At 38.6% G+C, this 21,939-nt stretch overlaps 1 protein-coding gene across 9 annotated transcripts in view; it reads left to right on the top strand.

Annotated features, from left to right (window-relative positions):
- Positions 1 to 4,144: 4,144 nt before the first annotated feature.
- abcc9 (ATP-binding cassette, sub-family C (CFTR/MRP), member 9) overlaps positions 4,145 to 21,939 on the top strand; it is a 71,621-nt gene continuing 53,826 nt past the window's right edge. For 2 of the 9 annotated variants that reach the window (XM_038738819.1, XM_038738817.1), the window contains exons 1-9: positions 4,146 to 4,312; positions 6,560 to 6,608; positions 9,005 to 9,193; positions 15,224 to 15,365; positions 15,545 to 15,666; positions 16,283 to 16,449; positions 16,593 to 16,694; positions 17,322 to 17,462; positions 17,566 to 17,757. In XM_038738819.1, coding sequence (XP_038594747.1) covers positions 9,046 to 9,193; positions 15,224 to 15,365; positions 15,545 to 15,666; positions 16,283 to 16,449; positions 16,593 to 16,694; positions 17,322 to 17,462; positions 17,566 to 17,757 — 1,014 coding nt within the window. In that variant the 5' untranslated portion in view covers positions 4,146 to 4,312; positions 6,560 to 6,608; positions 9,005 to 9,045. Of the gene's footprint in view, positions 4,313 to 6,451; positions 6,609 to 9,004; positions 9,194 to 15,223; positions 15,366 to 15,541; positions 15,667 to 16,282; positions 16,450 to 16,592; positions 16,695 to 17,321; positions 17,463 to 17,565; positions 17,758 to 21,939 lie in introns of those variants that run through there. The other 7 variants (XM_038738818.1, XM_038738816.1, XR_005447404.1 and 4 more) reach the window with 5 other exon arrangements.

Raw genomic sequence — 21,939 nt, 5'->3', positions numbered from 1 at the left:
TGATTGACGGAAATTTAATTGGCATCTATTTTGATGTTTGAAGTCATTTTTCATGTGAAAACGTTTAATTTTTCCAGCTTCACAAATGTGAAGATTCGCTGCTTTCCGCTTTGATTATTTTGATGTATTTTTAATCATTTTTGAGGTTTAGACTGACAAAACAAGCATTGTGAAGGTGTCACTTTGCGCTCTGGGCAATCGTGACAACATTTCTCACCATTTTCAGAATTTTTACAGTTGATTAACAGAGAAAACAATCACCGGATTAATCCATAATGAAAAAATCATTAATTGCAGTCTGATACAAAATGATTTAATCTCAGCTAACTACAGCAGTGACATCCTGCTTTATATTAATGCACGAGCAATAATAATCTAATGATGTAACATGTGATAGTGTAACAGTCACAGGGGACAGTTTTCATTCTGCATACTTTTATTTTTAATCCTGATTATACTTACATACTTTTACTTAAGTAACATTTTCAATGCAATAATTTTACTTGTAAGAGTGGTAATAGTGGTAGTTTTACTTAAGTAAAGGATCTGAATACTTCATCCACCACAAACAGGGTGAGAACCTGTTTTGTAAAATAAAAACAGTTTTGGAAAGAGGAGAGCTTGTTGGACACTGTTGCAGGGTGTAAATATTTTTGGAAATCAAGAACATTTGGTGATAGTTTTGGAAAGTAGAGATGTGTTAGAAATGGAATTTTGTTTTTTTACATGTCGTCACCTTCATAATTTGTTATTGTTGGTCTTTATGATTATTAATTTGGAAAGTGAGGAAGATATTTTGGCAAGGGGAGGACATTTTTGGAAAGTGACCACATTTCTGGAAAGCGAAGATGTTTTTGCAAAGAAAGGACTTTTGGCAAAATAAGAACAAATTAGCAGAATGAATACATTTAGGATTTTGAGTATAATGTAGGACAGTGTGGGCATTTTTGACATTTTTAACCTTGCTAATGGCACGGCAATGTTGGTCAAGTTGGTTGGTCCGCCACTTTGGTTCAAAGTCAAATATCTCAACAACTATTAGGTGGATTGTCACAAAATTTGATACAGACATCCATCATCCCCAGCCGATGAAGCCTAATGACTTCACCATCAGGTCATATTTTTCTTTTATCCAGGGAAAGATCACAACATCTACCGGATTACTGTGAAATTTGGTTCATACATTCACATCCCCCTCAGAATCTTTTTATTTTAATCAGTTATCAGTTCTTTAATTATCTATTGAATATTGGACATCTTGTATCATCCCTACTAACATCTCTTACTTTTATTATCAGTAGATTAACACTTGCATTGACTTTGTTTGTCTGGCATTTTTAAAGTCACATTGAAAAGGCACTAATAAAAACTTGATTAATTAGTTAACTTATAAACTAATTTATTTCAAGTTCCCGTTTCATTGTCTTTTATATTCTGTTAACTAATAGCGTTATTCACATTATTTTATGTTCATTTCATTCCTTAAAATTGTCAAGTCAAATGTGATGCCTTTTGAAAAGTTGTGTGTGTGTACTTGAGAGGGGAATGGTCCCCACTTCCTGTTCTCTGGCGACGTGTCGGTCAAATACTTCCCCCAGGAGAGAGCTTTCTCACGCTGCAGAGAATAACTGCACACACAAACAAAGAAACATCACATGGATACTGGGCGCATAAACACAGTGAAAAAACAAACAAATTTAAGGGCACAAAGTTTGAAACACAAATAACATCAGATGAGCTCATGTGTCACCTGCTGTGGGACAAAACAGTGAATTCAAACAGTTTCACAGGTGTTTCATGAATCATGCTCAACTTTTAAAGCAGGAGGCTTTATTTTAATAATTCACAGAAATAATTTTATCTCCATCTTCCCTCCACCATCCTTCTCCCTGGGTGTCACTGCGGGTCTTCCTGTGATGACGAGTCACAAGTGCCACTTCCTCCTCTGGCGACATGAGGGTCAACGGTGAAAGTTGAACAGCTGTCTGGTTTAAGTTTTTTCCCCGCTTTATGTGAGTGTGTGTCTGTTTGTGTACATGCAAAAAAAGAGGAAGGGGGGTGAGTGGGAGTTTTTGTCGGGGGCCAGTGGGAGATTAAGGCCTATGGGGGTATGGCACTTGTGCGTGTGCGTGTGTGCGTGTGCATGTGTGTGTGTGTATGTGTGTGACAGTGCCTTGGGAAACCCCAGTGAATGGGAATCTCTTACACATACACACAAATCATGGTGAAGGCTCATGTCTCTTGATTTTTATCACAAACCCTCCCACACACACACACACACACACACACACACACACACACACACACGACTGCCTCCACTCCCTCCTCTGCAGTTCAGCTGCTACCCCCAGGCTTTGGCCTCTCAGCGGAGAGTGCAGCAGATGAGATCTCAGGCTCCACATCCCAAATCCATAACCTTTATTTAACATGTTCTAGTAGTGTTGAAGTCTGTAGACCCATAGGAGCTAGACCTGGGTTTGGGGCCCCTTCAGGGGCTCACGAGTTGCAGTAATTCTGGGGGGTTTGCAAGATAATCACTAAGACTGTGAGAAACACATTTGTGTATTTTCACTTTTATCTTGTGAAACTTGTAATTTCAGCTAAATGAAACAAACATTTTAAAATCGGGATCTATTATTCATATTTTGAAAACATACAGTATTAGATATGATAATGTGTTTTTTAGGTTTTACTCCTGCATCCTTCTGCTTGGATTACACCAATTAAAGGGCCTTTTTTTAAATGATTAACTAGACATAAAAATGATGGTAATGTCATCATGTTATTTGACTCAGCTTCTTCCTTCTGGACGAAGGTTTATAGTCCCAAAGTACAGAACAAAGTGGTTTACAAATAGTTTTGTTCCACCAGGCATCACTGAGAACAAATTGCAGATGACACAGAAGCAAAATGTATTTATTTATTTATTGGGTGAAGATTCAAACCTTGAGCAAATCTACTTTTATGTTTATCTATTGTCTACTGTCTATTATCGATTGTCCATGTTGATTCTAAAATGTGAGGATGACTCTTCTATTGCAAAACAACAATTTGTATGGGTACAAATAAAGCAACCTGAACCTGAACCTGAACCTGTCACTTGCAAATGTGTCCAACACCAAGAAAGAAGAAAGCACTTTATTACTATTATCCTTCAAATGTTTTATTTATTCTTTAAACTTTATTACAGTGACAAGTGATATTTAAAGAGTACTCGCTTTACTTAATGAAAAGTAGCAATACTGTAAAATAAATATACTGTTATGAGTGAAAGCCCTGCATGCAGATTGGCCCCCTTCCGAAGTTTGTATTATTTTCTTCTAAAACTACTTCTAATGTAAACTGTAAACAGTATTCATGTTGGTCAAGATGGAGCTCAGCTTTTATATAGAAGCTTGTATTTGCACTTTTCCAAACATTATGTTGCTTCTCTGTCAAAAGGTTGACTTTATAAATATATCATCTACTGAACATGACTTTTCCATTAGCTTTTCACCTCTTCCGCTCACCACCTGCCACTGATGCAAACCCTTCAGAAGCTTACACTGATGGGGTTTTAATTAACAGCGCCCTCTTCCAGCTCTGTGCTGCAAAGCAATCTGTAACATTTCAAAATAAAATGCAGCGCAGGTAGACAGAGACTGACGGTCTTAACAGATGTCATTTGTTCAGAGATTTATTTAATGATGTTAAAATTAAGAGATCTTCATTTCCATAGCCTGACCGTTTATAGATATGTAATGACTGTATATTTTCACAAACATTTTCTGGGAAGGTTTGTTCACCAGACTTTTTTCATCCTTTATTATATGTTTTATATAATGAACCCATCCAGTAAAAGCCCGTAGCTGCTGCTGTGCTCCGTTCAGACCTTTAGCCTACCTTTTACTGTCAGTGAAAGCGCACTGTGTGGTATTATTAAATTACAACAGGCACCTTTTAAAATAGGCAAAATGTTAAAAAAAACAACGCATCTTTGAAAACAGACAGCCGAGTCAGCACCGTTGTGCTTATTCGGCTTTAATATGACCTACATTTGCCCACGTTGTCATGCGTTATGAGACACTTCAGCGGAAAAAGCCAACCACCATATCTGGGAGCGTGTGCGTGTGTGCGCGTGTGTGTGGTGCTGGAGAGCCACCATAGCGTCTCTGAGCGGACACGACAGTAAATGTACTATATTGGCATTTCCTGTCCGCGTGCGTTCGGTACAAACCGCAATAGGCTATCATAAGACGTCGCACTGGGGAATTAAGATCCGGGAAGGGACGCTTTGACCCAAACGAGCGCACACACCTGCGTCAGAGGACGGGTAAGTGCTGGAAAATGCATTTCTGTGTTATCCTTCTGTCATTCACATCCAGGCGTCAGCATCCACAGCCTGGTGTCATCCGACGTCTTCAGTTACGAGCGTTCTCTTAGTGTGAAAGACATGCGGTTTGCACCGGACTTCATTGAACAATCTTACACTTTAAAGTCATTCTGCCTCTCAGCGAATTTTGTACCTTAAACATGAACGTAAATACAATATCGGAATCATTAAAAGACACATCTTTAATTCGGCGTCGATATAATCCACCATGCATTTATATTTTAGCAAAATATGAGCTTGATTCTAACTGGGCTCCTTTGATGGACTCTTGAGGGAATCACAATCACAAGCGGGACGGTTCAAAAAGTTAAAGATTTTATAACGATAACTCTTCCCACATTCGTTTTATGTTTACCGAATATAAGAGTGAATCGAATAAATCTAGAAAATCACCTTAAGTCGCGATTTATGCATATAGATATTTATACAAACGCGTAAAACTTAAAATTGCGTGATTTCTGAATTGAGTTTTGGTTGTCTCATTGAAGGGACATTGTAGGATAGGTTATGCTGCACGACACGTGAAAGACACCAGCTTGGTTTATTATTATCTCATCCATGTTTTTGTGATAACAGCGTGCAGGAATTGCATCTCGCTGTTCTGAATCCAGCAGTTTATAACCGATAATACAGACGACAGCATGGGATTGTGTTCGCTTCAGTGCGCCCTGCTGACCTCCGACGCATTTTAATGCCAAACAAAGCGCTTTCACGTGTGAATCCCGCACCCCCTCAGATTCAGTGAGGTTTTAGATTATATGATTTCAGAGAAAGCTTCTGATCATGCATCCATTAGAAATCAGATTATAGATTTCATACTGTAAATCTTTATAAATACAAATGTATCTTTAGGCTACTACAATATTTATTCTCTTAGGATAGTTTAATAATCTATGTTTGTAATGTAGAAAAATCTGGGTCTTTTTAATTATTTAAGAGATTTCTGTGAGTAATGTCTTGTGTTAATCTGAAAGCCAAAGGATTGGACTTAATGTGTGTAATACTTAAATGGGCAAAATGTTTGCATTCTGTCCATTCAACCCCAGAAAAACTGCTGCAGATGTTTAAATCAAGTTCGCAGACCCTCAAATGTTATTAGGTCCCAAAAAAACTAGCCTACATGCCATAAGCAGATGAGGTGGTGTTACTTCAGTTGCAGGTTTGTAAACTGTACGTGTTACTGGTATGTCAGTGGGCTCTTGAAGAAGCCCATAATAAACCCTCTTCTCACCGCTAAACTGGTTCAAGTTTGGAAATCTGATAGGAGGGGAACGTTTTGTCAATGTCTCTAAAGTATAATACACCTGTACCGGAAACTACGAAGTGTATACCTTCAAAATAAACTGGCATAAATCTTCCCTTTTACCACCAGAGAAATCTTTTGAGGAAAACTGATGAACATAGAAGCAAAAAAATAAGAGCCAAATCCAGCATAGAAAATGTAATGTGGAATAAGTTAATATGTGTTTAGGGTGAAACAAGAAGAAAGTAAACAAAATAAAACAACTAGGGAAATAATCAATGGTTATATACTCAAATATAAATGAGAATAAAATACAAACTATAACTAATGAGGACGACAAAAAGGATATAAAATAATGCATGAACTCATCCAGGGTGTGCAAAACGTGCATCACTCACTATACACCTCAAAAAGAGACAAGGAGATATCAGCTCAGAGGGTAACTACCCTCAAGGGGCCTCGGGGCCCTCAGGTGTCCTGTGAGGCAATTATGGTATTTTAAATAATTAATTAATGTAAACTGAAAAGGAAAATGGTTTAAGGGGACTTGTGCATTTGCACTTAATCTTGAGACTCTGTCTTTTAGAGGGCTCCATGTGCAGCATTTAATCAACCTACAACTAAGCTAAAAAAGAGGCTTAGTAGCGGCCCACATCTCCTTTTCCCCTCGCCAGTGAGTTAATCAAACCTTAGTTTTGATTTCTAAGTATGTATTAGTCCTAATATTATAGTTTAATATTATATATATAGTTTTAGCCTTTTATTTTGAAGGAGTCCACCGGAAGCTTTCTGTCGTATTCGGTGTAGCTTGACACTGTTGGCAGAGACAGGCAGTATGCGGAGCAGCTGATGTCTTTGCTGGGCTAAAAATAATCAACTTCTTTCTCTCCAACTCACTGTATTTTGTTTCTTTTCTTCTCGGTTTTGTCTTTTTTAAATCCCAGGTTTCAGGAATGAAACGGTGTCAGTAAGGATTTTTACTTTTCATCCGAGGTAAGAGACTGTGGTGTTTCTCATTAACTTGTGTGAACATTATCTTCGCATGCCAGTAGGAACTAACATTATAGGATATATAATTTGATTGGTTTGATTAATGGAGCTGTAAGTTACTCTAACAGGTTTTGCTTTTGGTAAAAGCTGCAGGTTAATTAACTTGTCTGTCAGCTAATAGCTAGATTTCAGTTTTGTTTAACGTTACTTGATATTTAAAGGATGTGCTAAATTGGGGACCAAATTTCTTTTTGCCATAATCTAGTAACAATTTCACTGGGCTCCTTGCTTTGTTAGTGAGACAAAATAGTACACAGTTAAAGGAACATTCATATGGAATATGAAGTTATAATAGTTCCCACAGTGCCTAGTTTTCTTGTTTAATTAGGATGTGAGTATCAAAACTTAAACACAAACATCTGAAACCACATAAGCAATATAATATAGGTGTTTGCTATGAGTCTGTTTTTCCATTTTGTCCCAAACAAATGATAATTTCTCCTTAATGAGGCACCAAAATATAAGGGGCGTGTCTTGTCCCAAACAAAGATGGCCGCCAGATGCAGCCTTCAGCAGCCATCTTTGTTTTGGGGTTGGGATGGAGACATTTTCTATGTTCCAAATAGCATACTTTTTATTTTTAACATTTAGTACATATTTCAGCTACCCTTACAAAGTATTTACTGTGGCAGTATGCATACAACTGGGACGTACGACTTCGCTATACATTGATTCTCATACTCATGCTGTCCAGAGGATTGTGGGTCACAATAGCCACAAAAGGAGGCTGGCTTGTTTACTGCCAGATGCTACCAGGTGCAGTAGGACACCTTGGTGTTTACTAGTAAGGTAGTACAGGTATTGGAATGAACCTGGTATAATAAAATAGTAAAAACGTGGTAAAACTCTACTTCACTACTCTACTGTGCGTTGGAGGAAATGTTTGACTAGGCAACAAATAGTCTAAGGATGCATCGATCGATTTATTTTTCAGTCCTGATACTAATACCTGGGCTTTGGGTATTGGCCGATGCCGAGTACTGATCCGATACCAGTGTAAAATTAATAAGATGTATTCGTCACTGTGAGGAAGAGCCTTGGAATCATTATTTTATGTGTGAGGCAACATCAGGCTTGATTTAAACTGTTCTTCCTAAATTTGTAAAACAAAAAGCTATGTTAGCACTTGTAGCAAAATGTTCGGATCTACTGGCGTGCTGCTGACGCATTGTGTAGTATACGCGTAATTGAACAGATCGCCACCCTCATCACCGATACCCAATCCAGCTATCTGAGTCAGTATCGGGCCGATATCCGATATCATTGTTGGACTTGTGCATCCCTTACATAGTCGGCATTAAAACCAAAAATTTACAGATTTTCTGCTTTCATAATAGAACTTATTTAAATGTAAACGTAAATGCTCCGTGTTTGTATAGCGCTTTTCTGGTCTTTTCGACCACTCAAAGCGCTTTTTCACTACATTCACCATTTAGTAAGTTATAGAACGTCTTATATAATTTAAGTGTATTGTTGGCAGTGAACTCAAATGTAAGAAATTACATATTTATTTGTGTCTAAAAAAGAAGCACAACACTGATTGGCTTATTGAAATAATTTTAGATTTATAGTTTTGCTGTAGGGCTGAACAATTAATCATTAAAAACTTGATTGTGTGATTTTCGCTTTGCAAGAGGTGCAAAGTAAAAAAACAAAACAATAAAAACCACTAAACTACAAAGTGACACCCATAGCTGTTTGGTTAATATTCTCCCTGCACATCTAAGTTTGGCCAAAGATAGTTTAGTCGAGACAGAAACATCACTCTGAATCATTTTGTTGATGATGTTTGAAAATCAAAGAGGGGAGGTGTACTTTTTTGCTGATCAAACAGACTTACGTTGCACTACTGACATTATGGAGCAATATTTTAAGAATACAAAGTACACTGAATGACTGTTTTAAGCCTGTGACCTTAAAACCTTTGAATCAGGACGTACAGAATTCAGGGCTGTGATGCTTACGTTAACTCCAGGCTGTTAAAAAGTTAAAAAAGGAACAACCCGAGTCTGCTGAAACTTAAGTCATGGCATCATGACAACTTTTAATGATTCATTTAACTTTAAAGCACCATAAGCCTGGGGGGGCGTGTAGCTGGGCGGTGCCCCTGAAATAGCTCTCATGTCTGACACTGGACTGTAGCGTTTGCACTTGCATGTGTGACATACCATGAAAATGTCTTGGCTGAGACTCCAGTTCGAGCCAAAGCGCCGCTAGTGACACAGACTGCTAACTGTTTTTGTATCACACTGTACACTTTATATTCACTGCCTTTGGCATCTTAGAGCAGTTTTGAAATATGAGTTGTCTTGAGTGAACTGATGGTTTTTTTTTTGCAGATTGACTCGAGGCTTGTGTGGAGCAGTTGGGCGGTGTTGGCATGGCCTTGTCGTTTTGTGGCATCGACAACGGTACCAATGCCTACAGCGTGGAGAAGGGCGTGCTGAACAATGGCTGCTTCGTGGACGCGCTCAACCTGGTTCCCCATGTCTTCCTGCTCTTCATCACCTTCCCCATCCTCTTCATCGGTAGGTGATAGAAATTGAAAGGACATTGTATTGACCTACACGTATTCCCTGAAAGATCTACCCTAACCATAAACTTACCCTAAATACATAAAACTGCAGTAACTTTTACAGTATCATAGCTGGATGGTGGACACACTCTCTTATTTATGACATATGTATTCCAAAGTACCGTCTCTGTGTATCGGACACTCCAGTAAAAAAAAAAAAAATAATCCACAGCTGAAAAGGGCAAAATTAAAAAATAAACATTTTCAGGAGTAAATATTTAGAAGTGCTCCATGCATTTTCTGTTTTGGAACAAAATGATCTAGATTAAGTACACAAAAGGTTCTGTGCTTCTGCAGAAGTGTTTCAGTCTGTGAAAATCATTGCAGCTGTCAGGACAGAACTAATCCTGTGAGGGTTGGAGTCAGACAGATCTTTTGCTCTGATCGTTTGATACATACAGCACTGTATTTAATACATTTGATTATGGAACGCAAATAGAAGTAAATATGCTTGTTTGTCTATATGTATGACTAAACTAGTGCCCAATGTGACCCTGAATCAGATAAGAGAAAATATATGGACGTAAGAGTAGGCACTGTGGATAAAGTGATGACCCTGATATGAGTACATATAATTGTATATGGATAATGCTTCTGGCTAATACAGACAAATAAATACCTGACAAATCAAGAAACGTCATCTTATTGATGCATAAAAACATATTAAAGGTCAGAGTGAGTGGTTATGGTGCGTAGGTGATTCCAGGAGACATGCCAATAAATCCTGACATTCATGCCAATAAAGCAAATTGAAATTGACAGGTAGATGGAAGGTTAGGATGGCAGGCAGGCAACAGAGAAAGAAACTGATGAGTGAAAACATTAGTAGCAAAAGGCTTCAGAGCTGGACGCCAAGACATACGGAGCAGAACTAACGATCCGACGAGGACTGGAAGTCTGGTCTCTCCTCTTGTATCGGTGTCGGTCTGATCGGGCTTTTGGGTCAGGTGAAGGAGAGGCAGAGGTAGAGAGAGAAAGAAGAGAGAACAGAAAGACAGACAAAAACTCACAAAGCACACCACATTCACCCAACTGTAAGAAAACAAACAAAACCACGCTCCCTCCCGTACCAGCTGTCACAGGACAGGTGTCACGGCACGGGGGTTGTGACAATTACCTTTAACCAGGTAGACTCATTGAAATCAACATCAACAGCAGAGAGAAAGAAAGGACAAATGCATACAACAAACCATTAAAGACAAAACGCGCATGCAGCATCAGAGACAATTGCAGACATCACTAAACAGATCAGGAGTTAAAAGTTTAAAATTGGCCAGTGGGAATTTTTAAAATCCTCCATAATTCATTGCATGTATAGGGTGCAAAGTGGTTAAAGGAAGTCTTCCCAAGTTCAGCATTTTCCTAGGGGGCAACTAGAGTTAAACATCTGGTTTGGTGAACAGTGGGGGGGGGTTTTGAGAAGAGAAGTGATATACTGAGCCAGCTTTTGCAGGAGAAAAAAAATGCTTGTGTAACTATAAATTGGCATATGGCCAGTTGATGTTATTGAAGAGATTGATTAATAGTATAATTATGATAAAGAATTTTACTTGCATGTTGTTGCACAGATTGTTGGGTTCCAATAGCCGGTTCCATTTTGTATCTGGTTCCAGGTTGATAAAATACCTGGATTCACTGAGCTTTAAGGGTCTGGGATGGAAATTGTTTTGTCTCCGTCTTGCTCTTTTCTTAAAATTATTATTTTTTTCCAATTGGAAATCAGGTAGCATAAATTTCTTTCAATTTGCAAATTTGTTTAAAAAAATAAAAATCAATGAAGTGACAAACAAACAAATGAAAAAGTAACTAAATAAATAGATAAATAAAATAAAGTAGCAGAGAACCAGGTGGGTTACAAAACAACCGATGGTCTTCTACCTAAAGTCTGATCTGAGAGGGTTGATAAACTCAATCCAACCTTTCTAACATTTATCAAATATATCAGTCTTCTGTCTTTCCATCACAAAACTTTAATGCATCACACTTTAACGGACAACACAGTGGATAGTGGTAGGAAACAAGGGAGAAAGAGATGGAGCGCGACACGCAGCAAAAGGCTGTCGGTCCGATTCGAACCAGGACCTCAGCCTTGTGGCTTTCTTACTGACTATCTGCATTATTCTATACATATATACATATATTTTTGACAAACCAAGAAGTTGTGGTGGCATCTTACCCAAATACGAGACCTGAAAACAAAAGTCAATCTTGTGTGTTGTTTGCTGATCCGTGGACTGTTCTCCTTGCAAATGTACAAAAAGAAAATACAGGTCCCAGCAGGCTTCACTTTTTCTGCAGAGTCGCTTTTGTTGGTTAAAATGACAAATGTTGCTGTTAGATTATATCAGTTCAACTCAATGGGGCTTTATTGGCATGGGAAGAATAAAATAAAAACATGTAGATTTAAAGAAGGATTGTAATTTTGCTATTACAACTATAGACAGATAAGTCAAATTATTTGGAAGAAATCTTTAAGCAACTTTCACAAAAGTCAAAGTCTAGTAACATGCTCTATGCAAGCTTTTGTTGGTACACGGCCAAATATTATTTGTCAGAGAAAGAAACATCACTCTGTAACACCACTGATGTGAATGGACTGTAGGTTTTTGCCGTGGTGAGTCTTTTCTAGTGAAAATGATCAGCTGATCTCATAACGCCCGTCCCTAACGTCTCATTAGACATTAGACATTAGGCCTGCCACTATGAAGTTCTTACTCACCCCCTCAATCAAATCCTCATCCCGTGCAGGACAAAGGGCCATAAAGAGCACCCTCCATTGATCTGTATCCATGGCAACACGTCGAAGCTCACCCCAAGTTAAGGTCATCTTGGATACCTTGTTTGTCTTATTTCTGCCCCCAGGCTACTTTTGATCTTCCAGGTTTCCCCTTGCCTGGTAGAGTCGATCCCAGTGCAACCTTTTGTGAGACAGTCTGCCTCTATTGGAAGCACATGGCCCAGGGATCACAGTCGCTTGATGGTCTTGGTTTTTCAGTAAAATAACAGAGTTGTGGTCTTATTGGGTGAGAAAGATGACTGATCAGTTGACTTCCCACTGCTTTTATACACAGCCCTTTGTTTTTACGCTATATTGGTCTGACTTCCAGAGGATCGAGGTACTGAGAAAATGCACCCTGGACTTACCCCAATCTTGTTTTTGGAGCAAATAGCTTGTGCAAAATAAAGGTTAAGTGACATATATTTAATAAACATTTACTGATCACCTCACTTTCAGTTCCCTCTCAGCCAGCAAAGCTGCTTACAAATCCTGGAATATTTTAACCAAGTTTGTTTAACCAAAGGCTTACAAATATTAATATCTGAACGTAAACACATTTATGGCCATTGCAATTCTCTTGAATTTTCTTGACAGTGTTGTGATCTCAGAGGCAAAGTATAAAAAACAGCTCTCACAATCAAGAGTAAAGGAGGAGGACTTGTAGTCCCCGCTGAGCCGTGTTACAGTAATCTGTAGTAATCGGCAGGCAGAGCAGATGTGTTACCAATATTAACTGTCCCTTTCTCTCACATGGACACACACACACACATTTTAAGGCACTTTCTTGTCACCAGTGTGAACATTAAGCAGCTTTGAAGAGTAGTTAAGATGCGATTAGAACAACAGTTCATTGATCCACTGGGCCTCTGCTGCAGGAAATAGTGAAACAAACATCATCAACTCATCAGCCATCTACTACTCACTAATTTCATCTTCTACATCTGGTCCTTTTGCTGTTGAATAATGAACCTCAAATATTAAGAAGAAAAATTATGGAGGAGGGAAATGGAGAAAGAAGAAAGCAAGGGAGGGAGGATGCGAGAGGAAGGAGGAGTAGTAAAGGGGGAAAAAAGTAAAAAAGAACAGTATGGTAAGGAAAGATGGAAGCAAGAAGGGGGAAAAAACAAATATTTTTTAGTTTTGTGTGGTATTGTGGTAACTCTTTGCAGAGAATAACATGAATTGAATGCGTGGTGTGTGTGTGTACAGTAGTGTATGGGAATAATTCTGACCAGAGGCCCTGAGCCTGCTCCCCGAGGACTCACTAATTGATGCTTCCTGGTTCTAGTGTTTTTATGGCCTGTGTCCCCTGAGACTCTGGAATGGCTGCGGTCCATTTAGTTAAGAGCAGAAACAAACCTAATAGGAAACCCTGTCAGCACTAATAAAACCCATGTGGTACTGAGCTCCCATAGCATCATCTGTTTTTTACCAATAAAATAAAATTGGATTAAATTGACACAAGAAGTATATTAGTGTTAGACTGGAAATTAGATTTGCCAAAACATCAAGACTTTGATTTTATATTGTGTTTGGAGTTGCAACTAGTCTGTTTTCAAGCAAAAAAACACAAATATTTGGCCAAGTACCAAACGTTTAACGTACCAAATTGTAAGATACAGGAGAGGAATTTTCTATCTAACTAAACACTTTGGTTTTATGATGCATGTAAACTTTTTTGACAGTAATGTTGGAGTCAAACATCAGGGCCCGTATTTATCAAGCCGCTCAGAATTACTCATAAGAACACTGCTAAGAATTGACTTAAGAGTAAAAAAATTCTTGGCTCAAAGCTGTGCTTAAAAGTTAGTTATCAAGCATCATTGTCCTACTTTAAGTGAAGTGTAGGACTAAATCTTAAGTGTCAGTCTTAGTGCTGATTTACGACACTTTGCTGTGCCGCAAACAGGATTTTGGTCGATGATGTAGCCAAGGACCAATCACTGAAGAGATTTCCTTATTTAAGAATATTCTCAGATAAATTCACATTGAATGGTGAAATTCCTAAGAGAAGTTTATATTCAACACACGTTTAACAATAAAGATTTTTCAAGAGAATACATTATGATATAGGCCTTCACATTAATAAATGAAAGATAAAAAATTATCTTTACATGAGCGCCATTAATGCACCTACTACTTCTGTGTTGCCGGCTATTTGCATGAACTGTGTTTGCTTCTGTCAGATTACCGGGGGTGTTGGGTGTTGGGAAGTCGATGAAACGCGTGACAATGTGTGAAGCTGTAGCCTAAGTGACGTAATTGTTTCCATGACTATTGATGGTTGTGACGGCCAAAATCATCAGCATTGCTGCGTTTGTCCTAAGGCAAAGAAACCAAGTGTCATCACAACCTTCAGTTTAGCTGAAAACGCATTACTACCTAAAGTTAGTGGTGAGCTGACGTCCCGCACCAACTCGCTGACAAAGATTACGCCTGCGCTGTCCGACCCCGTCACAAGCCCTACTGGCAACTCCTAACCACTTGAGAGACCTCTGGAGCTGTCTTAAATAACTGGGAGAGTAAGAGTGATTCTTAGCTTTAAGATATTTGACAACTTGCTTTTATTGTTAAGTTTAAAAGTAGGAGTAAATTTCATGAATTCTCAGCACTTTGAGAAGCTTGATAAATACCAGTCCAGCTGGTGATGGTGCAGTGGATAAGACACATGCCTTTGGTGTGAGAGACCCAGGTTCAATTCCCACTGTGACACATCTTCCAATGTGTCGCTGAGCAAGACACTTAACCCCTTGTTGCTCCAGAGTTGTGCGACCTCTGACATATATAGCAATTGTAAGTCACTTTGGATAAAAGTGTCAGCTAAAGGTAAAATGGGTTTACTTTTTCAATTATGATAATTTGAGATACACACAAAATACTTATGAATAATTATACTTAATTATGTGTGTGAATTTAGCCCATGTGAATTACGTAGAAGATATGAAGGAGTGGTCCTCTGAAGAAGACGTGATGCTCACTGTGATGATTCATATATTTCAAGCTATTTTTTTTGTACTTGCAAGCTGATTTTTACAGTATGGTGACATGAATATAAAGTAGTATAATATGTTATGGCATAATTTGGAAAGTATATATGAATTGTAGTAAAACAGTAGTCTTCCTTCCCGTTTCTTTACATGCTGCATTTTTCAAAAATATCAAGATATTCATTAAATCACCCTTCATTATATCTGTATCTATCAGGTTGGGGCAGCCAGAGCTCCAAGGTCCAGATCCATCATAACACATGGCTTCATTTCCCCGGCCACAACCTGAGGTGGATCCTCACCTTCTCACTGCTGTTTGTCCATGTCTGCGAGTTCGCAGAGGGCATCGTCTCCAACAAGTGAGACATCAGAAAGATATCTTATGAAATTATCACAGAACATACTTTTTTTGTGTTTGTTGTCTTAAGCAAAGTTACACAAATAATAATGATTGTTAGTAAAACATTAATTAGTTTGGTCTTCAATTAATCAGTAATTTTCCATATTAATTATATTTTGTATTTGCCTCTCGCTGTAGGATGATGGAGACCAACCACCTCCATCTCTTCATGCCAGCCTTCATGGGTTTCATAGCAGCCACAACATCAGTGGTTTACTACCACAACATAGAGACATCCAATTTCCCCAAACTGTTGCTTGGTAAGACTCAACACTGGGGGCACTGTGCTGGTTAATCCTCATCTTTTTTTTCTTGTGTGGCTCAGTACACAATTTCCAGCCTTTAAAAGAGTGCTTTTTCCCATAACTTTGTTCGACTCATGGACTTAACAGTTTAAAAAAACATCTCATCATATTTATTTTCCTACCAATTCTTCTTCCTTGTCAAAACCTGGCGCCTACATTACCCACAGTGCAGCTAGACTGCGGACAGTAAGGACATTTATCCCTCTGAAGACACTAAAGGCTTTATACTGTTTTTTCACATATACAGAAGAACTCCCCAACACATGTAAACTGATTTTGATGAGTTCCCCTTTAATCTGTCGTTTAAACAATGACACTTAATCTGGATGTGGAAGTGGCTACAGAGAAGATACCAAGATATTTGATAATTGCAGCCTGTTTTTGATATTAAACAGTCAAATAGCATTTATCCATATTTATTGAAGGCCAGAGGGCTTTACACTGGTGAAATGGAAGAAATGCGGCATCGCTACAACCTGCGTGGGCTCATGCAATAGGAACTTTACAATGCAAGTGAGGTTGCTTTTCAGATATTACACACACACTGGATTGCTTTTCTCTCTCCACACAGTCCTGTTCATCTACTGGGTTTTGGCGTTCATCACAAAGTCAATTAAGCTGTGGAAGTTTGCAGAGTACCATGTTGGACCACAGCACCTGAGGTTCTGCATCACAGCCCTGTTAGTGCTCCTGTATGGACTGCTGATGGCCGTGGAGATCAACGTCATAAGAATCAGGGTGAGTGATCTTGTTTCATCCACTGTCAGTAACCATATAACCTTTAATGTGTTTAATACATCAACCTGGATATTTCCCTTCTTTTATTGTAACATATCTGTCTTTCTGGCTTAGATTAACTTAATCTTTTTCTCTCTCTGTAGAGATATGTGTTCTTTGCCAACCCCCAGAAGGTGAAACCACCAGAGGATTTACAGGATTTGGGAGTTCGCTTTTTGCAGCCGTTTGTCAACCTGCTGTCCAAGGTAGACACGGACACACGGTCATTGATACAATCAGGATAGTCTGAAATATAAGTAAAAGTCTAGTTAGGCCAAAAATGTTATCACAATAAAAACTTTCATATCTTTCGATATTGATTATTATCACTATAAATATCAAATCGCTATTTCTTTCGAGTTTAAAGGCTGATTTTTGCTCCTGAGTGAAAGTTGAAGAAACCTGATGGTTAATTGTGGTTTAAACTCATCTTTATGGTCAACACTTAAGGCCAATGGATAACTTCACAAATCTGAGGTAGAGCATTCAAAACAAGTATGATAAAATCTTTGTCAACAAATATGCATGAGTTAAAATAAGTAAAAGGTTTTTTCAGTCCTTTTCCTCAACAAAATAAACATCTTAATTAAAAAAGTAAGTCCTAATTTGTGTATGATTAAAGTGAATAAAATCAAACATTTATTGAATATTTATTGAACGTTTGTTATACTGTTATTGAAAATAATTATATCGCGATAATTAGTTTTTATTGTTTTATTGTCCTGCCCTCGTTTCAGCCTAGCTTTAGCCAAACTTAATGTTCAGACAATCCGAGGACACTACTTAGCAGCAGAGCACAGTAAATGGTGTACATTTTTTGGCACATTTTTTAGGCAACATATTGGTGGATGAATCCTCTCATTATTGGAGCCCATAAGAGGCCCATAGAGCTGAAGAAGATTGGAAAGCTGCCCATCGCCATGAGAGCCCTCACCAACTACCTACGGCTCAAAGACGCCTATGAGGATCAGAGGGTGAGCAGATGGAGGCCCTAACCTGATTTAACACTAATGTTAACCTGTGGATTATCAGTAGAGAAACCTTTACAATTTCTTTCCCAACTTCCACTCCACACAGACAGCCGAGGACCCCGATCGTGCCCCATCAATCTGGCGCTCTATGTATCGAGCGTTTGGTCGTCCCATCCTGCTCAGCAGCACTTTCCGCTACCTGGCTGACCTGCTGGGCTTCGCTGGGCCGCTCTGCATCTCTGGCATCGTAAAGTACCTGAAGACTGACAAGGATGTCGCAACGCCAGACAAGATCAAGGTGGGTGTATGTGTGAGCCAGAGAGGTGGGAGGTGAGCAGGGTGAACTAAACTCTAAACTTCCATATTAAATACAGAGCAAGTGAAAGGTTTTAATACTGCATTTACACACACAAGCCAGTAGGTACTTGATTCCTACTACTTCCTAAAAGATACTCCAGCCTACAAACACCCTACAAAACACCAGTACGTTATTAAATGGGGCATTTTCTCCTTTTTATGTATATCAATTTCTGTCATCTTACTATGGTTAGACTGATGTAATGTTTGAGCTATAAATCACTAGTGTTGTACTCAAGACCGCCCAAACCGAGACCAAGTCAAGACCAAGACCAGAGTTTATTGAGACAGAGACAAGACCAAGACTTTTAGGGTCTGAGACCAAGACGAGACCTAGACCAGTTCCCCACATTACATAACACACGGTGAAATGTGAAACAAGATCATAAGTACTTCTTAAATTGATCTGGAAGATCCACATTCCCATTAAAACACCCACATACAAACACTAAGAGCTGAAATGAACATAAGCGTCTTTATTCAACACTCATTTTCCACGCTGACCATCGTGGGGAGGGGGGACAGTCGTTAACGGAAACAACATATGTTTAATTAGGGTTATTGGTTGCTTTCAAAGCAATACGTTTTCCATCAAAGTTAGGATGTTAACAAAAAAATCAGACAATGAAAAAGCAATTTAGTCCCAAATTTGTGGTCTTGACTGGTTTTGAAATAAAATCCCAAGTCCTCAATGTCCGAGACAAGACAAGACTATCAAAAAGTGGTCTTAAGACCGGTTTCGAGACCAAGACCGTTCTTGAGTACTACAACACTATAAATCACAATATTTTCTTAAACAAACTAATTCAAATAGACAGTAAAGCTGAAAGAACCGTTTTGTATAGATAGAGCATTTTCACCCCTTCATTACCTGAGGGGTGTCCAATGGTGTAATGCAGAATCTGCATGTTTTAGGTATTGTACGTAGTCTATACCATGATTTTTAGGCAGGACAGAAGAAAAAAGCATACCAATAAAGGCATCACAACATATCTGTTTATAGTTATTGCTCTCCGCCTTTTGTAGCAGCGCGTGGCAGCGCAGTGATTTCAGTGAGCAGCTCCCAGTGTAAAGGGTACATGGTGGGGCGGCGACTCTGTTTTTGACCTGTAATTAATCAGCAACGACATGGTCAGATTCGATTCGTATTTCTTGCCAGTACTTGGATTCTTCTGCAGCGGAATGGTTTTGAGACCTTTCAGAGAGATAGAAGATGGGCTTATGGGACCTAAAACAACACATAACTGACATTTTGCTCAACCGTCAAGCCAAATCCATGGCTGAAAGTAGTCTATGAAGATTCTCAGTCATCCAGGTCATAGTTATCCAACGAAGGTTAAAATCAAGGGCAACTGGACTTCAACCAAGTCCAGTTGCCCTTGATTTTAACCTTCGTTGGATAAGGCTGAAAGTAGGTTTTGATAGACCGTAAGTGCAATTAATATAACTGCTACATATGGCTCCAGTATAGTAGTATAAGCTCGAGTAAGCTGGACACCACTGGAGGTTCCTTTCTGACTGTAAAACTGGTACAGAAATGGATGGACCAAGTGCCATTTTTGAACAGCTTGTTAAGAACAGAGACTGTGTCTGAGACAAGGATGTGAAAAGTTGAACGTCATCCCTTTAGAGAAATCTGTTGTTTGGGCAAGGCTGATGTTACTGTTGTCGTCAACGGGTGTTTACATACGGTCATCTTATTAAAGATTAAGTGCAAATTAGTGCAACATTACCCACACAAATTGGGTGATCCAGCCAACCCGTGAATGACTCACGCCCAGTGTGATTTCACCGAGGCGTTGGACGTCATCATGTCACCACCAAGTATGTGTGTCAGTGCATGTCTAAGTGTGTGTATGACGCTGTATCTGACGTGATAATATGTCTGTAATGTCATAGCTTCTGATGAAGTGGCATTACACACACACATGCACATTTGTAGTTCTGTTCATGTGAGGAGGACCCTTATTCCCTAAACCTAACTTTAACCATAACCTTAAAACCAAGTGTTAACCTTCAAACAGCACAGCATGAAGTAAGGACTCGCCAAAATATTGTTCCCCTCCAGAATATCTTCACTTTCCACAAATGTCAAAGTCTAAAAGGGTGTCAAAGTCTAAAACTCAAACTGGTCCTCGCAAAGACAAAAGTACAAGAACACACATGCAGAGTCTTGTAGATCGTTTCATTAGAAAATGATGAATCAACAGAAATCATGTTCCAAGTTTAAAGTAACTTTAATTGTAAAGTAACGGACAAATGCTGATGTTACTTAAAACTCCCGGGTGTAAAACATAATTTTTTGGATTAATCATTTAGCACATGATTAAGCATTCGAATTGCTTGTTTTGGCTGACCAGCAGCCCACACCCAAAGATCAATTCAAAATCATGTAACACAACAGAAAAACTGAAAATCCTCACTTCTTTTTAACTTGGAAAAAGTTAATTTTTGCTTATTAAATAACTTCACGAATCATTAATGATCAAAATTCTTGTTGGTTTATTACATCATTGGCTCAACTGTTTTGGTGCTACATTAACAGTCTGCACTAAATATAAACTTTTCACTTATTCATTCCAGATATATCAGGATGTGCGCTAAATCAGTAGCATCTCTATTACACAACAATTATACGAAACAGCAGTATCTGCCCCTGACAGCACCATGAAGAGGTTGTAGCAGACGGAGAGAAAGCAGACATTTTTACAGACGGTCCATTTGGCGAAGGAAGAAACGTTGGCAGAGCTGATCAGACATCGACTCCTTTTAATCCGTGCCAGCCTCTTCCGAAGGTCGGACAGAGCTGTTAGGAGAGGCAGAACAGATGTGTTTGTAATGACAGTAGATTTTCAATCAGTCCATTTGGCTGGGATTTGTTATAATTGATGTTGAACGTGAGCTGATGTCAGGTCCGTGCCTGCCTGTTATAATGGGCAGCAGAGAGAGAGAGCAGAGCCTGGCTTCATTTCTGAGTGACATGGAAAAATTCACCTCACCTCAGTTTAATACAGAGGGGAAAGTCTGCTGAGCATCAGACCGAGCTTTTTTGGTACTTGTGTGTGTGTGATTTCATCCTGTTTCATTCACACATGTAGTAGGTCTATGTATAAAAAGTCATACATATTCTTTCACACCAGTAGGAGTGGGTTATATGGATAAAATCCTCTCATCGCAGCACAAGTATGTTTAAGTTGCAATATTGATATTATATATTTTCTAGAAAATGAAAATGAAAAATCAGATAAAATTCCAACATTTCCATAAAACAATTATGCTTTGATTTGCAACACTGGCTACAGTAATTTGGAGCAGGAACACCTTGAAGCTAATTAACGTCAGCTGATTCATTCATGCTTCACCATCAGTGGCTCCAATATTTATACTGGTGTATGAGACATATTATTAAATGCAGTGACAAACACCTGTAAAATGAAAAAGTGGACTTTTGAACTTTTGAATCTAAAAAAAATAAAGTTTATTCCCCAGTATAACAGGAAAAAATATTTACATATTATTCACCAGATTATGGACATAATTTTTGCTTTCATTCAGTGATTAAAAGAAATACATGCACTTGCTGATGCACCAGCCAGCGGTTCTTTTGAGTCAACAGATGTGATACAAGCTTCTGTTTGCAACAGAAGAGACTAAAAAATATGCGGTGCAACAAAAATAAGCCTTGAACACTATGAAGCTCATTAATGTCAGCTGGCTCATTCATCGGTTGCTTAGCAACCAGCTGACTAGTAACAGCCAATCTTGTTTATTTTGGTGTAAATGGTGGATCATTAGTTCCCCCGGCAGTTTGGATTCTTTTGAAAGCTCCTGGAAACCTTTTCTACTATAGTCTAACTGTGTGTAACAAGCTGTTATAAAGGGTCAATTCCTCACGGCAAAAGATAGCTACATTAATATTATCTCGTGGTGTACATGCTGATGTCTTGGGTTTCTAAATGTATTCTGTGTTTGGTTATTTTTAGTATGCGTAAATATTATAGTTATAGGGGATGCTGGATTTTTGTTGCCGACAGTGATCTGATATAAGAAATGATTTATTAGCCGATATCCAAATAAAAAAATATGACAAAAAACTTTTTTACATATCATCCACCAGATTCAG

This window comes from Micropterus salmoides, unplaced genomic scaffold, assembly GCF_014851395.1.
Source record: "Micropterus salmoides isolate LMB-PRFRI ecotype aquatic unplaced genomic scaffold, ASM1485139v1 Ms_hic_scaffold_23, whole genome shotgun sequence".
NCBI classification, from domain to species: domain Eukaryota; kingdom Metazoa; phylum Chordata; class Actinopteri; order Centrarchiformes; family Centrarchidae; genus Micropterus; species Micropterus salmoides.
The sequence above is the reverse complement of the archived record's forward strand: the minus strand, read 5'-3'. Positions and strand labels throughout refer to the sequence as shown.